Source organism: Papaver somniferum, chromosome 9 (genome assembly GCF_003573695.1).
Source record: "Papaver somniferum cultivar HN1 chromosome 9, ASM357369v1, whole genome shotgun sequence".
Lineage (NCBI taxonomy): Eukaryota > Viridiplantae > Streptophyta > Magnoliopsida > Ranunculales > Papaveraceae > Papaver > Papaver somniferum.
The window spans coordinates 36142860-36161170 of record NC_039366.1 but is presented as its reverse complement, the minus strand read 5'-3'; the positions used below and the strand labels follow the sequence as shown (position 1 = coordinate 36161170).

The 18311-nt window shown below is 38.4% G+C and overlaps 1 protein-coding gene across 1 annotated transcript; it reads left to right on the top strand.

The window, feature by feature from the left end:
• The first annotated feature begins 461 nt into the window (after positions 1-461).
• On the top strand, positions 462-1676 carry LOC113311785. Its single transcript, XM_026560583.1, has 2 exons — positions 462-495; positions 1030-1676. Exons 1-2 carry the CDS (start codon positions 462-464, stop codon positions 1674-1676), a joined length of 681 nt encoding a protein of 226 aa, XP_026416368.1.
• The last annotated feature ends 16635 nt before the right edge of the window (positions 1677-18311 follow it).

The following is an 18311-nucleotide window of genomic DNA, read 5'->3' as shown; positions in this document are numbered from 1 at the left end:
GATGAGTTCGGTTAATTGTTCATCCCAGAAGGAAACCGAACTACACCTTCAGATGAGTTCGGTTACTTGTCTTCATATAAACTAACCGAACTGTTCAAAATCCAGTTCCAAATCTTACATTTTTGGGGAATTTTTACCAATTAAACATACATTATCTAAGTTTTCATCATACCTGTTCACCCAAATACTCATCCTCCGGCTGTGATTAACAATTTATTTTTATTTTCCATGTTTTTCTCCTTCATCTTCTCTAACTCTAATCTCACAAAAATTATACTCATAATAATTTACTCAACTAATAATAAACTCATCTTTTAATTTAATCTCACTAATTGTTTTTAACTAAATTATTTTACTAATCATAACCTAAATTAATTAGGAGGGTAAATTAGGTATGAAATAAATAATTAGATATGGAGTGACCTAGAATTACTTCCAATGTCTTTATCGAAAATAGAACCATGGTCCTGAAAAGAAACGTCGTAGATGGCCTTGGTACAGCTGACCTAGGACAAGCCCAGCTAGCCAACCAACATCTCTAATTTGCACAGTAAACGTACCAATTCATATTCAAATGCAGTACTCTTAGTTGTTACTAGGGAACCAATTTCCCCTACTAATCTGATGCTTAGAGCATCCACAGTGGGCGAGGAAGACTAAAAATTTGGGTTGATTTTCTAACGTAGCGGGACGGAGTAAAGATCAAAACCCAGCCCACGATCAAAACCCAGACCATATTTAGTCGCGACTAAATCCCAAATCCTAATATAGTCGGGCGTAAATTTAAAATCCGTTTGTTGTCAGGCGTAAACTTAAATTGCGTTTGTTAACGGGCATAAACCAAATTTACGTATGTTGGTGGGGCGGAATTTAAATTTACGTTTGTTGCGGGCGTAACATAAATTTACGCCTGATGAGACGGACAGCAGAATTCCGCGCGTTGCCAGGCGGACACCAAAATTCCGCCTCTCTGGGGCGGACACCAAAATTCCGTACAATGAGCTGTTGTTACTTTATCATTATTACCAGAGAAACCCACTGGTGAAGCATCATCTTCACCATCATCACTTCTACCGTTGAGTCATCTGACTAGTTATGTACCTGCTGCAACATGGAGCCAAAACGGCAGTAGTCCAGCTAGTAGTGGAGGGTCAGGCGGATCAGGTGGTGGTTCTGCTGCACTATCAACATCAACATCATCATCATCAACAGATCGGACGGTTGTGATTCCACAGCCAGTAAGACCAGTAGGATCATGTGTAACTGTGAAGTGTATAACTGAAACATTCGGTGATCAAGAGATAGGGTTAGGGTTTTTAGGAAGAACTGACGAAGAAAAAAAGATTAATCTAGAGAAAGACGCGTGTCCTGGATTCATATCTGACAGTTTGAATAGAGTGAGATGGACCAACGAAGCGTACAGAAAACTAGTGAATCAAGATGGGTTCGGTTATGGCGGAGAACAGAGACCGGAAATGGTGTGGTTGGTAACGAAAGATAACGAATCTTTACCGTCGAGATGTGAAGGGTTTGTTTGTAGGGTTAGATTACAGTATACGTGTAAGAAGGAGAGGCACTCGTTGATTGTACCTTGTGATGTTTGGAAAATGAACGACAGTGGTGGTGGTTTTGCATGGAGGTTAGATGTTAAAGCTGCTTTGAGCTTAGGTCGTTAATGATGCTTCACATCTGGTAATAATGATAAAGTAACACCATCTGCTTCACCAGATGATGCTTCAGCAGATGTCCGTCCGTACAATTCATCACGCGGGCACCAGATGTTAGCCCGTCTGATCTCATACGTGCTGTGTGACCGTGTTTAACTCGGGCGGAATTTATTTTTACGTTTCTTCGAGCGGTCATTTGAAATCCGTCTGATCAACGGGCGGAATTTAAGATTCCGCCCCATACGAAACGTAATTTATATTTACGCTCGATAACAGACGTGATTTATATTTACGCCCGTTTGAAACGTAATTTATAATTCCGCGCAGAAATGAAACGTAACTAATACTTCCGCCCGTCTTCATGCGTAAAATTGTTTTACGCGCGACCAAATTTAGTCTTCTCCCCATAACGTCACAATACAGATTAAACTCATATTTAGTCTTTTTTTTTAGTCTTTGATCTTTGAGTTTAGTCGTACCATTGCAGTCGCTCTTAAGTACCGGATACTATCTGATGTCTGACGTGCTCAACAAATACAAACTCGGATCTGTGTTCCGTTGGGAAGTGCGAGAGTTTTATTTTATACCCACCACAAAAAAAAAGTGTTGGCAAATTAAAACATAGTACTAGTAGTTACCACTCGATCTGATTCGTTAAGCATTTGTTTTGTTGGCAAAAAATAATAAAAAAATAAAAATAAGTAAATGAAGCTTCATTGTTTATCACCCCCACTACCAGGCCCAATAATATACTTTATGCAAATTTTATCAACTTGATGGGCACATTTATGTGTATATTTTCATCTGTATTGTGTATATTGCTAGTACCCATTTTTATTCTTATTGTGATGTTTTTGTTTGTTTAGGTGTTTTTGAAGAAATACACTTGTATGGAAAAAATTGTTCGAAATGTGCTATCTGGACCCCCGGAGAAAATTACTAAAGGCACCTCAGAAATGTACCAGAGGCACCCCAGAAATGCACCGGAGGCGTCCCAGAAATATGTTCGAAAACCCCAGAAAAATACGTTAAAAGCACCCTCATTTTGGATAAGGGCACCACCAGGCACCCAGAGGATGAATGCGTCCGTGTTTTGGACTCGGGGCACTCCATCTTCTTCATTTGAATTTTGAATTTTGGCGGGAAAATGGCTGTAGAGTAGGGTTTGAAAATTGGATGTGTTTTAACGAGACTAAATGGCTGAAATCAAATGGGTTTGTTCTTAAAGCCTAAACAGAGATGGTGATGTGATCGGTTTCAGTCAAAATTGGCTGGATAATCACCTATTGAAGAAAACATGAAGAACAGTTTTGGCGGGAAACTGCTTGCATACGCTGGCAGGTTTGGGTTCGAATTTTCAATCACTGAAATAGTTGGGCTGGACTTCCTAGGGAATAACAAGGTTAATATGTGTGATTGGACCCAACCAACTAGGATGGAATGGCCGAGAAAAGTTAAACAAAGTTCAAACAGGATACGTGTTTTCTGTTTAGTTTCAAAGATTTTATGAATGATTTTGGGAGAGTTTTACGCTGGATAAAGATGTACCTAGTCTTGTTCAAGTCTTAAGAGAAGTTTGGAGAGTTAGAATAGGCCAGAAGACGCGTACAAAGAATCAGAAAAGTGAGAATTTCTCTCAACTGCACGACAAAGTAAAAAAAGAAATAATCTCGGATTTCCTCGAGATTTTTGGAGTCTGATAGCTATAAAATATTGGGTCGAGTCATAAGAAGGAAGAGGAGAGAGTGAGGAGAAGTTACAGAGAGTTTTGGAACACCACAGAGCTGAAAACAAAAAGTTACAACAAACTTTCCTGCTGCTGCTGTGAACGAGGAAGAAGAAGATGAGGAAGAATGGACCTTCAAGGACAGTCGATCTTCAACAATAAGACTGACAAGCGCAGGAGCAGGGACGGAGCTATGTGTCTCTTAGGGGTGGCCCCCGCCCCTCTATTTTTTTTAATCCACTATACATCCTTGATATTCTTGATATTTGGAAGAAAAATCCCTTAATAAGCCCCCCCTAAAATATATATTTTGTAAACTAGCCCTCCATGTGGAAGATTTCTAGCTCCGTCCCTGCGCAGGAGGGTCTTAGAGTAATGGTGACAGAAGCACTTCATTTATGTCGTTTATCTGTGACACTTTCTGTGAGTTTCAAACTCACTATTTTAGCATTTTTCATCTTTTAATCAATTTTTGGGTTATAATTATGTATCTTAAGCAAATGATTAATATGAGGAGCTAAACCCCTTAGCCGAAGCGATGGAGGAAGCCATTGTTCCATGAAAAGTGGTATAATTCTATTTTAATTATTTATTGCAATTATTTTACATGATTATTTGGATAGAACTTAAAAGAATAATTGTTTTTTTTTTGAGTTGTTGTGAATTGTTTTAATGTAGCATGCTTGGTTTTAAAACTGTTGATGTTTCATGCTTTGTGATTACAACTATTACTTCTAAAATCTATTAGAGGCAAAATATTAGAATCACTTTAAAAGGAAAAATTGCATGAATATTGATTAGAGTTTATCACTTAATTGGTCAATGGTGAAATCCAGAGTCTTGGTGTTTTCCTTATAACTTTGAAACAACTTTATTTATTTGTCTAGTTTAATTTAAATATGAAAATTGTTTTCTTCACAAGTCTGAAAAGACCCTTTTTACTATTATCACTACAATCACTTTTGAAAATACACCAAGTTTTTGGCGCCGACGACGCGGACCTGTGTTTAGGTAGCATTTTTAGATTTTTTTATTATTATTTATTTTCATTTATTCCTCTTTACGTTTTTGGGTTTTTGTTTTTTCCTTTCAGATTTTGGAAGTTGGAGCGAAAGAAAATTTTTCCAAATTTTTTGGTGAATACTTAAAGACTTGGAGTAAAAGGCAAAGCGAAAGGAGCGACATTTTTATTTTTATGAAAAAGAGAGAAAAAAAGAGAGACATTTTTATTTTTTTTAGATTTTATTTTTCTAGACTTTAGTATTCTTTTGCACTTTATTTTTTGGACTTTGGACTTTAAACTTTGGGACAATTTATTTATTTTTTATACCCTACGGAAGGGTACCCTTAAATACAAACTGTTTGCAGGGAAGGACGGCGATTACTATATCTCCTCGGCCCTTCGGGTTCGCCCACTGACACTGGAATCAGTGGCCCGAGTCGACTTCAGCGGTTGATCGCCCGTCTGGTACGGGAGGTAAGTCTTTCGAAAAACCCGCGAATCTCCTGTAAGCGGGTTTACTGTTTGCCTTAAGGTAATTATTCATTGAGTACTGAACCGGATGTTTTAAATTCATATTAAATGGCAAGAACTGGCCATATAAGATAATGGTTCGGATTTCATCACCGTTCCCTTCTTGCTCGCCTTAGGAAAACGAAACCTAACGCGAACCCAAGCTTAAAATATTGATTAGAACAAGACTGATAGAGTAACGAGCTTGATAAGAAAGTTTTTCGAAGGATATTGGTTACCCTTTTAAGCACACTTTAAAGTTCATGATGGCTGATATAAGTCGAAACGTGCCTCCTTGTAATGCCGGCGAGACCTTGGGTATCAAAGCTCCATTGAGCTTCCCTCGTCTCTGTTTCACTTATATTAGCTCGGATTGATTCTAGAGGGGTGTGCTCAAACTGTAAAGAATTCCCTTTCGAGAGATAAAAGTTGGTTTAGAAACAATCTAAGTGTAGCCATCATGCTTTTTGTTTGCCAGAAATCTTTAGGTTTGTTTTGGTGGATTCAGCCTGCTGTGTGTTTGTTAGAACAACCTTCCTTGTTAGGATTTTTATTCCTTTTAATTTTGTTTTTCTAGTGTATGCCCGATTTTATTAGAGAACGGGCTCGGAAAAGAGATACTCTAGGTCGATTGATCAGTGAAAAACCTAGTAGTTTTTCTTGTGGAAGCAGGGAGCTCGAAGATTCTTCTTTTGAGAGCCTGATAGACGCATTTCTGTGTCTAATATATCTCAATTGTATATAATGTTAATACCCATTTTTGTACTTATTATGGTGTTTTATTTATTTGTAGGTGTTTTTGGAAAAATAAGGTTTTGCGGCGGAATTGGCTCGTAAAGCTGATAAAGGCACCCAAAGGAAGCGATTTTGGCACCCACACTTTGGCTAAGGGCCACCCAGGGCATCCCAAGTCAGTTGATAAAGGCGCCCGTACTCTGGATAGGGGCATCCCCTCTTCCAAATTCAAATCTGAAAAAAGGCGGGAAAACTTGGTTTAACGCTGTTGATTTTGGAAGCAAATTGTTTGAGCTGTTCAGGGAGATTCAATGCTGCAAATCGATTGGGATGAACTTCCCAGACAATAAAAAGCTCAGTACAATCGATTGGACCCAACCAATTGGGCTGGAATAGCCGGGAGAAGCAATCAAAGTTAAAACAGAGAGACGTGTCCTGTTGTGCATTTTCAAAGATTTTGTGGAGATTTTGGGAGAGTTTTACGCTGGAGAATCATGTATTTGGTCCTGTTCAAGTCATATGAAGAGTTTGGTGGCTATTTTATAGCTAACAGACGCGTACAAACACTGACAGAGGTGATTATTGTTCCAACTACAGAGAAGAAAGAGAAGATATTATCGGGACTTGGCAGCAACGAAAAAGTAAAGATTTTCTCGAGCTGGGTAGTATATAAAGGATGATACAAGTATCATAAAGGTTGATCAAGGAATTTCTGGTCGAGCAGGGACCAGAGAGAGATCGGATGAGCGAAGAACAGGAGTTACAGGAAAAGCTTCCTGTTGTTGCTGTTGCTGCTGCTGCTCGAGGAGGAAGAAGAAGACGAAGAACGGACCCTCCAGGGCCGTCGTTCTTCAACAGTGCAAGCAGCAGCAGGCTTGCGTCGTTATTCAATAGCAACACCGAAGTATCATTTTCCAGCAGCAACAAGTGTTGTGATATATGTTCATGCGGTAAGTAAGAGTTCGTTGCTCGGAATTGTAAAGATTAAAGTTCAAAAATAATAAATAAATGATTTTATACAAAATTTATTAACAGGATGAAGAGACACTAGGACCTTGGATTTCACAACTTTTCATATTCTTGTGGTTCATTCATTAACTCTAGACAATATAGCTCAAACAAAAGAAGTTGTGACTCTAATTCTTTGCCAAAACTAGATTTCTTAAAACATTATCTATAAGTCGTAAGCATGACGCATCAAAAGTAATTTAAACTAAGTATGCTACATCAGACAAAATAACAAATAATTAGTACAAATCATTAAACAATTAAATCTATGCAAAAAATCATATAAAGAATTAATTCATTTACCACAATCATGAAAAGTTGCTTCCTCCGTTGTCCCAGTGATGGGTTCTAGCTCCGCATATTGGAAACACGCTCAAAAGTTGATTTCATTGCTCAAAGGAGATGTACAAATTATGAAAAGGAGAAAATGATGAAAATCAGGTGTTTGCGACGTTTATAATTGTTGCAAACACCGTTACAAAGAATGACAAGTATTAAGTGCAATAGTAATTGAAAGACTAAGACCCACAAGTGGCTATCGTTTCAACTGTAGCATGAACGACTGCCTATGGTGGTCTATTGTTCTTCGTTCTCTCCTTTAATGGCAGTAGCAGAGACAAGCTCTGCAACTTCCTATTCTACGCTCCCTTTACTCCCCTAACTCTTCCTGAAACTTCTCTGAACTCCCACAGGACTTTTTTATACTTGACAGGCACCAAAAATCTCCCAAAATCTCTTCACTTAATCACCATTATTTCTTTTCTTCTCTGTGATATTTTCTTTCCAAAAATCCTTTTCTTACACGTCTGAAGATGTCGACACTATCCTAACTTGGTCGTATAATATTCTAAGAGAATATCTACCAAATACTAGTGTTATCTTCTCCTAGATTCATACGTATCTTCCAATTATTTCTTCCCAGAATTCAAAAAATATCTCTCTTCCCTGTTCAGCCGAGAGCCAATGATTCAGCCCAATTGGATCGACAAAATTGGTCATAGAAGCCCTGTTAAGTCTATTAAAGCCCATCCCAGTTGAGTCTGGCGATTGAATCTTCACAGAACACGTCCAAAAATTCGAGTTAAAATTTGTTCGTGAACTGCACATGAAATAACAACTTCCCCGCCAAAACTATTGTTTGAATTTTTAAGAAGATCTCCCCCTATCCTCTGATGGGGTGTGAATAGCAAGTTGGGCTGAAATATAATTCCTGGGGTGGAAATAACCAAATCTTGGGTGCCTTTAGTAATTTTTCTGGGATGTTTTCCGGACTTTTTCGGGGTTCCTCCGGGGTATTTCTGGGGTACTTCCGGTACACTTCTGGGGTATTTCCGGTACACCGTCAACGGAGCTCCAAACGCCACATTTTTAACCAATTTCGCCGCAAAACCTTATTTTTCCAAAAACACCTACAAATAAATAAAACACCATAATAAATACAAAAATGGGTACTAACACTATATACAATTGGGTTATATTAGACACATAAATGCGTCTATCAGCAAGGTAGTATCGTTCTTCTCTGGACGCTTACTGTGGGTCGTAGTTTCACTGTTTTATATTTTTCACTCTTTTAATCATATTTTGAGTATCAATTATGTATTTCGAGAACATGATTATTATGAGTGGCTAAACCCCAATACTGGGATAAAGGAGGAAGCTATTTTTACGCATGAGTAATTCTATTTCCCACCAAAAACTTGTCTACCAATCGTGGGAACGTATAAGTTTCAGATGTGTCAATTATTAAGTTTTGAGACTATGCCTAAGTATTTTAGGAGATTAGAATCGACGCATTTGTCTAAGAATGACCATCACTCTCACCGTGGTCAACTTTGTAAGTCAAACCTGATTTACTTTTAGGATCCCAAATTATTCAGGTTATTATTATGTGCTTCTAAGTATTTACTTGAGTTTTTACAGACTCTTAAACCTGAACTTTTGGATCTTAGATATGAAGAAACACAAGCAATGGAAATATTTTATTTAGACCCTTTCATAGAACCTGAACCTGAACCACAATTAGATATAAATTTATTAACCAGGAAACTAGGTAAGGGCATGCTAGTCTTGTTCATTTTCTTGGTTCACTGCAGTTTCCTTTGGTTAGGTCTATTTGGTTTTGAAGACCCACAGTTATTTCGTCTACTGTTATATGATTCGAGGTGACTAATTCTTCTTAGTATGGCTGAAGACTTTAAACTTAGCACTTCTTGGAAGGTAACCCACTCTCATGCAACCAGGTAATATCTTTCCTTAACTCCTTTGCTTAAAATGGTAACAGTTTCTCCTTGTTCGTGCTTTTAATTTTATCTTTAGAACATTAAGGACAATGTTAGATCTAAGTTTGGGGGTATTGGGAAAACTTTTTAGTTGCATAATAAATAAACTCCAGAGCTTAGAAATTATGCCTATTAAGGATGACACTAACCAATATAAGTGGATGGAAGCATTTTGGTTTTAGGAGTTGAGGAACCAATCTGATTAGATGGAAACATCTAGAAGAGTCTATTCATAAAAGCACATGGCTCAGGTGTTAGAAAAAACATGGTAGTTTCGCCATATCCTCGTGATGGAAACATCGAAAAAATCCAGATCACTTCTTTTTTTTCTTTTTACCATTTCTAGGGTGAAATAGAGTGACTGAGATACAAGAAAAAAGGAAAAAAAAGTATTTAGACCAGACCATTAGACCAACCGAAATAAATACAATAAAGTTGACCATTGATAGCCTTGTATATGCCAGCTGAGTTGACCTAGAGTTAGGATTATCGACCACTGGTTCCCTTGTATATGCCAGTGGGTTGATATTAGTCCAGACCAATATCTCAATCCATTAGGATAGGTTCACCTTAGTCAACATCATCCATGTTTTTCTCTACGTCCATCTTCTTAATCTATCCATGTGATTGGTTGACTCCGGTTTATGACGTCCAGAAACTATCTGAGTACAGCTCTGTCACTTTATATGAATTTTAGTATGCTTGAGTGCAAACTCGTATACAACAATTGGAATTTCGCATCAGGGTACTTCCTCCCATAATCAATAAGTATGCCAACCAAGGAGGTTCTTTAGTGCCTTCCAAGGTTCTGCGTAGATAGTTAGGGTATGGAGTATAAAGGTTTTGTGGGTACACCTATGGTAAGCCCTCCCGAGACTATAACTCGGCCGCTAGGGCCACCTAGGGGTTTAAAGGCTTATTGCATACGCTAAATGCAATTGACGATGCATGCGAAAGTGAGTTAGGATTTTATTTTAGATTTGCTCGGGACTAGCAAATAATAAGTTTGGGGGTATTTGATAGACGCATTTATGTACCTAATATATCTCAATTGTATATAGTGTTAATACCCATTTTTGTACTTATTATGGTGTTTTATTTATTTGTAGGTGTTTTTGGAAAAATAAGGTTTTGCGGCGGAATTGGCTCGAAAAGTTTATAAAGGCACCCAAAGAAAGCGATTTTGGCACCCACACTTTGGATAAGGGCCACTCAAGGCAACCCAAGTCAGTTGATAAAGGCACCCGTACTCTGGATAGGGGCACCCCACTCTTCCAAATTCAAATCTGAAAAAAGGAGGGAAAACTTGGTTTCACGCTGTTGATTTTGGAAGCAAATTGTTTGAGCTGTTCAGGGAGATTCAATGCTGCAAATCGATTGGGATGAACTTCCCAGTCAATAAAAAGCCCAGTACAATCGATTGGACCCACCCAATTGGGCTGGAATAGCCGGGAGAAGCAATCAAAGTTAAAAAAAAAGACGTGTCCTGTTATGCACTTTCAAAGATTTTGTGGAGATTTTGGGAGAGTTTTACGCTGGAGAATCATGTATTTGGTCATTTTCAAGTCATAGGAAGAGTTTGGTGGCTATTTTATAGCTAACAGACGCGTACAAACACTGACAGAGGTGATTATTGTTTCAACTACAGAGAAGAAAGAGAAGAGATTGTCGGGACTTGGCAGCAACGAAAAAGTAAAGATTTTCTCAAGATGGGTAGTATATAAAGGATGATACAAGTCTCATAAAGGTTGATCAAGGAAGTTGGGGTCGATCAGGGACCAGAGAGAGACCTGAAGAGCGAAGAACAGGAGTTACACGAAAAGTTTCCTGCTCTTGCTGCTGCTGCTCGAGGAGGAAGAAGAAGACGAAGAACGGACCCTCCAGGGCCGCCGTTCTTCAACAGTGCAAGCAGTGGTAGGCTTGCGTCGTTATTCAACAGCAGCACCGAAGTATCGTTTTCCAGCAGCAGCAAGGTAGTATCGTTCTTCTCTGGACGCTTACCGTGGGTCGTAGTTTCGCTGTTTTATATTTTTCACTCTTTTAATCATATTTTGAGCATCAATTATGTATTTTGAGAACATGATTATTATGAGTAGCTAAAACCCAATACTGGGATGAAGGAGGAAGCTATTTTTACGCATGAGTAATTCTATTTAATTCTTTTATGACTATTTGCACTATTATGAATTGATTTATGATTTTTTTGATTATTTGTGATTTTGTCTGATGATGTATGCTTAGTCTAAGAACTTTTGATGCATCATGCTTATGATTTACATCTAATACTTTATAATCTATTACTGGCGAAAGAAAGAGTCGATATTTATAATCTATAACTGTCTATAATTAATAGTTGAATCGCATGAATATAAGAATTGGTGGAATCCTGAGTCCCGGTATCTCTTGATCTTGTGACATCCTTTGTATATATTTTTATTTTTAAATCTAAACGAGTCCGAGCAACGAACTTTTATTTACCACTGGAAAAACAACAACAGAGCCCTGTTTTTGGAAACTTCAGCTTTGAGATCTTGTCTCTGAGTGACGAAAGTACCCCTAGTACTTCAGTTGTGCCAGCAATGGCAACTTTGAAAGCATTATTGAATCCGACTAGGACTACTCGTTCGTCGTGTATTAAGTTAGCTGACACGGAGGCAACCTACGAATTTAAACAGGGGACTTTACAGATGCTCCCCATTTTTTTAGGAAAAGAAAATGAAAACCCCTATTTCCATGTTAGGGATTTTGAGGAAATTTGTAGTACCCTAAGAATTAGGTGCTTAGATGATGATGCTTTGAAACTTAGGTTATTCACATATTCCCTGAAAGATAAAGCCAAAGCATGGATATATAGTTTGACTTCCGAGTCAATTGAAACATATGAACAATTAGCATCTGCCTTTTTCAACAATTTTTTCCCTAGGCACAAAACATCATCTATTAGGACGCAAATATGCACATTTTCACAACAAGAGGGAGAATCTTTGTATAGGTATTTGGAAAGGTTAAATGATTTGTTATCCCAGTGTCCTCACCATGGTTTAGAAAAGGTTAGGCTGGTTTAGATCCTTTACGAGGGTTTAAATTTTCGACAACAACCATGGTCGAGTCTTTGTGCACTGGTGGGTTTGAAAACCAAACTGTTGATGCGGGGATGAAATTTTTGAATGACATCGCCGATAAAACCCAGCAATGGGAAAATGGAAGGGAGCCCCAGAAAACAACTCTTCTAAATAGAGGAAACGTTAATAGGGTAGAAGGAGGCTATGAATCAGATGCCAAAATTGCTGCTATAGCAAAGAGGTTAGAAGCTTTAGAAGTGGGTCACACTAGTGGTAGAGTTGAGACTTTTTGGGAAGTCTAGAGTACCAAAGAGAAAGCCAATGCTCTTTATAACAACCCTAGATTCGATAACAGTTAAAAGTGTGACCCATATTCAGAAACCTACAATCCTGGTTGGAGAAACCATCCGAAACTTTAATGGTCTAAGGGCCAGAGTCAGGGAATGTTTAATAATTCTAATGCTCCCCCAGCTTTCGATTATGTTAAGAATTCTTCAGGTTCGGAGAATAAAATGACTAGCTTAGAGAAATCTATCAAGATGTTAGCAAGAACTCAGGAAATGTTAGCACAGAGCCATGTTAGTTCTCAACAAGAAACCAAGCAGAATTTTCAAACTAATGCTCAGAAACTTTCTAAGTTAGAACTTCAAGTAGGTCAAATAACTAAGACTTTGAGTGAGAGAGATAACGGAAGGTTTCCTAGTCAAACCAATCCAGACCCTAGAGGAGTTCATGAAGTAGGTGCAAAACCATCACATCAGCTGAATGCTGTTACAACCATTAGAAGTGGTAGAGTTGTAGACAATGAGGTGACCATGCCAGATAGTGAACATACTGTAGTTCACCCCTCAGGGTCTCACACCTCAGGACCACCCATAGCTGAGGGAATTGATAAAGTTTCTGATGATGTCAATTCGGTTCCTGAGAGGTCTGATTCTTTCCCTAGATCCCCATTTCCCCATCTATTAATACCAAGAAAAAGTGAATCCAACTTTAGTGACATATTGGAGGTTTTTAAGAAAGTTACCATAAACCTTGCATCACTAGAAGCAATCAGGCAACTACCGGCTTATGCCAAGTTTTTCAAGGATATGTGTACCCGAAAGCGAAAGCTTAGTGTCCCTAAAAAAGCCTTTTTAGCTTGTCATGTAAGTTCGATCATTCAGATCACCACAACTCCTAAGTATAAAGACCCAGGTGCACCTATCGTTGCTTCCACAATAGTAAAATACCGGGTAGAGAAAGCTTTACTTGACTTAGGAGCCAGTATGAATTTACTGCCATACCATGTGTACTTAAATCTAGGACTGGGCGAACTAAAACCTACCAAGATAACACTGCAGTTAGCTGATAGGTCTGTTAAAATTTCTCGTGGTGTGATACAGGATGTTCTTATTGAGGTCGACAATTTTGTTTATCCAGTGGATTTCGTGGTCCTAGATACCCAACCTGTCCCCGACCCAGAGAACCAGATACCTGTGATTTTAGGTCGCCCATTCTTATCTACGTCTAATGCGATCATAAACTGTCGAAATGGTATCATGAATATTTGTTTTGGTAATATGACTATTGAGATGAATATTTTTAATATCAACAAGCTACATTATGAGCTAGATAGCACATGCATTGAAGAGGTGAACATGATAGGAACCTTAGTTCAAGAGTCATTACCAAACACCATATCGGAAGATACGTTAAAGAGTTGTGTGTCCCATTTTAGCATGGATTTCGACGATGATAGTAACATTGAACAAGTGAATGCTCTGTTAGATTATATTCCGGTGTTAGATATTGATATATGGAAAGATAGGTTCGAACCATTACTAGCTTCTGAGTGTATCTTAATACCTTATTTAAAAGAGCCTCCTGAGTTGGAGCCTAATTATACATTTTTAGGCCCACCCGAGTCTTTCCCTGTGATAATAGCTTCCGATTTGGATAGTGATCAGGAGAGTAGGCCAGAGACCTTGCTTTAAAAAAAATAAGGTTAGAGTGGACCATAGCAGATATGAAGCAAGCTGGGGATGAACCACCTGATTATAACTTAGAGAAAGCATTTGACCTTTTTCAAGAACCCGATGGTCTAGAAATTAGGAATATTTTGACTAGATTATGTAGAGGCACCCAAAATTCTAAGTTTGGGGGTAGAGAACTAGAAGAATCTATTGAGTATCTTAAGGACTGGGAAGATCCGGAAATTCAATCAATAGTTAGAGGTTTGTCTGAAGGTAGTGAAAACCCTAAGTTTGGGGGTAGTGATGATTCTTGTGATCGTAAAGTATCCCTAACTAGAGTCCCTAACTTGGGAATCGAGCCTTGTGCGTCTGAGATATTACTAGAGTCTATTCAGACTCCGCAACTCGATCCTCCTGATACTGTCCAAAAGGTAACCCAGGTGTTAAGAGACCCATTTTTCGGATGAATCTATTTATCGAGACCCACATGTGAAGCTCAATTATGCACCACAGATAAACCTAGTTGTCTTGATAGAAACCATAGATGAGGACGTGCTTCTTCTTTTCATTTTTCTAAATCAATGCAGTTGTCTCATATTTGTGTTAGCTTTATTTGGTCTTATGGACCCACAATTGGTTCGACTATTGGTATACGACTTTGGAAGGTGACAATTCTTTTAGAGGTATTTGATGTCTAGATAATGCCTATAAATTTAGCATTTACTGGGAGGCTCCCGCACTCATGTGATACGGTAATATCCTTCCTTATTTCTTTTCCCTCCAGTGGTATCAGTTTTTCCTTGTTTATGCTTTTAATTTCATCTTTAGAACATTGAGGACAATGTTATATTTAAGTTTGGGGGTGGGGAAGAAACACTTTTTGGCTTTTAGTTGCAATAAATAAACTCCAGGACATATAAATTTATGCCTATTAAGGATAACACTAACCAATCTAAGTGGATGGAAGCATTTTGGTTTTAGGAGTTGAGGGACCAATATGGCTAGATGAAAACATCTATAAGAGTCTATTCATAAAAGCACAGAGCTCAGATGTTAGAAATAACACGATAGTTTCGCCATATCTCATTGAGTCATTTTCATTTCTATTTTTATTTTATTTTCTTTTTAAAATATGTTTCTCTAAGTGATTAGGTGGGGCTCACGATTCAAGTTGTTGCCATTGCTAGGGTAAAATAGAGTAATTGAGATACCTATGAAAAAAAATATGAGATTTTTTTTTGAGACCAGACCAATAGACCAATCAGAATAAATACTAACACTTGGATCGCAATATGTGTGTGTTCTCCCTGTCTCCGTCGCCTAAACAAGCGTGGAATGCAGGATCCACGGGAATTACCATGTAATCTGCTGATAAGAAGCATGTGCTTAGATCCACAAGATCTAATCATGTTGTTAGTTCTTAAATAAATGTGTGTTCAATAAAGTCGACCACTGGTGCATTTGTATATGCCAATTGTGTTGACCTAGAGTTAGGATTATTGACCACTGGTTCCCTTGTATATGCCAGTGTGTTGATATTAGTCAGACCAGTAACTCAGTAATTTAGGTTAGGTTCATCTTGGCAGAGGCCTTCAGACAGATATGAGAAACACCGTTCACTTAGTTAACATCAAAACAATTTATGTTCTTTTTATATTCATATCTTAATATATCCATGTGATTTGTTTACTCCTAATATGATGTCCATAGTGAAACTATCTTAGTAAAGCTCTGTCACTTATATGAATTTTAGTATGCTTGAGCGCAAACTCGTGTACAACAATTGGAATTTCGCGTCAGCGTACTTCCTCCAATAATCAATAAGTATGCCAACCAAGGAGGTTCTTCAGTGCTTTCCAAGGTTCTGCTTAGACGGCTAGGGTCTAGAGTGAAGGTTTTGTGGGTACACCTCTGGTAAACCCTCCCGAGATTAACTCGGTCACTAGGGATACCTAGTGAGTTAGGATTTTATTTTGTAGTTTTGATTTTCTCCGGACTAGCAAATAATTAGTTTGGGGGTATTTGATGGACACATTTATGTGTTTATTTTCATCTCTATTGTGTATATTGTTAGTACCCATTTTTATTCTTATTATGGTGTTTTTGTTTGTTTAGGTGTTTTTGGAGAAATACACTTATGTGGAAAAAGTTGCTCGAAAAATGCTATTTGGACCCCCGGAGAAAATTACTAATGGAACCCCAGAAATGCACCAGAGGCGTCCCAGAAATATGTTGGAAAACCCAAGAAAAATGCGTTAAAGGCACCCTCATTTTGGATAAGGACACCACCAGGCACCCATAGGATGAAGGCACCCGCGTTTTGGACTCAGGGCACTCCATCTTCTTCATATGAATTTTGGCGGGAAAATGGCTGCATAATAGGGTTTGAGAATTGGATGTGTTTTAATGAGACTAAATGGCTGAAATCAAATGGGTTTTTTCTAAAAGCCTAAACAGAGATGGTGATGTGATCGGTTTCAGTCAAAATTGGCTGGATAATTGATGAGTGCTAAATAGTGCATATTTATATATATTTTTGTTGGCATTTAACTCATCTTTTGTGCATTAATTCTGCATTTTATCCCATATTCTGTATTTTCAGTGTTTTCAAGAATAAATATTTTTCTTACTTAATTTTGTATTTTTAGGTAATAAATAAAGTCTGGATGAATTGCGGAGCAAAAAGAGCAGAAAAGTAGTAAAAAGCCGGGAGGAATTACGCGAGGAAACCGCGAAGAATGTTGTGCACAAGACCAAGAGGGTAGAAATGGGCTCAAGAAGGAAGAATTGTTCTTAAAGAAGTTATGGGCCTGGCATACCCAAAGCCCAAAACCCTTTCTCAAACCCATTTCTACTACCCAAGCCCGTCTCGGATTTCAGCCATCAGATTGAAGCCTCTCAGCATCCTACGGTCGCTCCATCATCGCACATCAAATCCCGAAGCTCCCGCTCTACATCGCAACACCGATCTACATCTTGGGCCGTCCTTTTCGTTGTATTCCTCCATCCGACGGTCGCTACCCACAGCCTCCCATCTCATCGTTGGATCCACCTACCATCGTCACATCCTACGGATCAGCTCGCCAAACATCGAATCATATAATCCCGCTTCACACCCTAGCACCAAAGCCTATACTACCACCCAAACACCCCCTTCTTCCCAAAACTCGATCTCATCTTCCTCCACCCGACCACTTGCAGAACCACCATCGCCTGCTACTCTCTGCAACACCACCAGACCTCGAGCTCCACCACCACCACAAACACCCGACAACACCACCATCTCCATCAACAGACAACAAAGCCCATCCCCCTATTTCACCCATTTCATTAACTCTACTCACTGTTAGGGTTCTGAAATGAGAGAAGTAGGGTGATGGTAACTGAGTTCATAGCAGAAGAAAGTATGGGTGATTCACAGCACATAGCAGAAGAAAGCATGGGTCGAGCAGATTTTGGGAGTCTGTAAGTCCAATTTTTTGTATTTTTAGAAAACCTAATTTTCTGTTTTTGGGAATTACCACTTGGGTTGAGTGTCTGATATAAAATGGGTACTGTGTAATATTGTGAAGGGGAGAGGGAGGGAGACCCAAGTTTCATTTCAGTGAAAATTTCTCTATCAATTTGATTTGTTCTGTGTTCTGTATCTGTTGCATTTTCTCCATGTATACTAACTCTCTTAGTATCATGTTAGGCTCTCTAATTATGAACTAAGCATCTTAACTAGGGTTGAGATGAAACCCTTAGCCTTAATATTAGAATGTGTGTCTATTGCTACTGATGTATGATCATTATCACTGTGTAGGATATAATTTTTGTGTTGAACAACATGTTGCTTTCACCTAGAATGTCAAGCATCCTAGGTAGTTAGAATTCCCCTATGTATGTTCACTGACTCTAAACTGCTTGTGATTGTGTTTTGATTAGTTGTGCTTTAAACAGACAACTAATGCTTGCCTTGATTGAGTGATTGGAGGTAATTTATCCACTTAACGAAGCTGAGTAGTGCATTGGTTCACATGCTAGTATGGGCTGAGAGGTGAATTCTTAAACTCTAGTTTCCCCATTCATCTGATTCACCCTATCCTCATTGCTGTTTAGAAATTTTCTCACTTTTCATTTGCTTGTTCACTTCAGTTCTCTGTGTAACCTTGCTTCAATCTCAATGATTGAATTAGTGTAATGTTTTGCCTCCAATTCTGCTGCTCAGTTAATGTGAATGATTAGTATTAATGATTGATGATTAGTTCTCCAGAAATAAATGGTAATGTTAATGATTCAGTTAATGTTAATGATTAGTAGGTAGTTATTAAATCTTCAGGAATAAAGACTGTGTTGATTTTCATGCTAACCTGAAGTCAAT

Coding starts and splice junctions, on each gene's coding strand:
- LOC113311785 (XM_026560583.1), top strand. CDS start 462: ATGGTCCTGAAAAGAAACGTCGTAGATGGCCTTG. Junction 496..1,029: donor AAACGTCGTAGATGGCCTTG/GTACAGCTGACC, acceptor CATTATTACCAG/AGAAACCCACTGGTGAAGCA.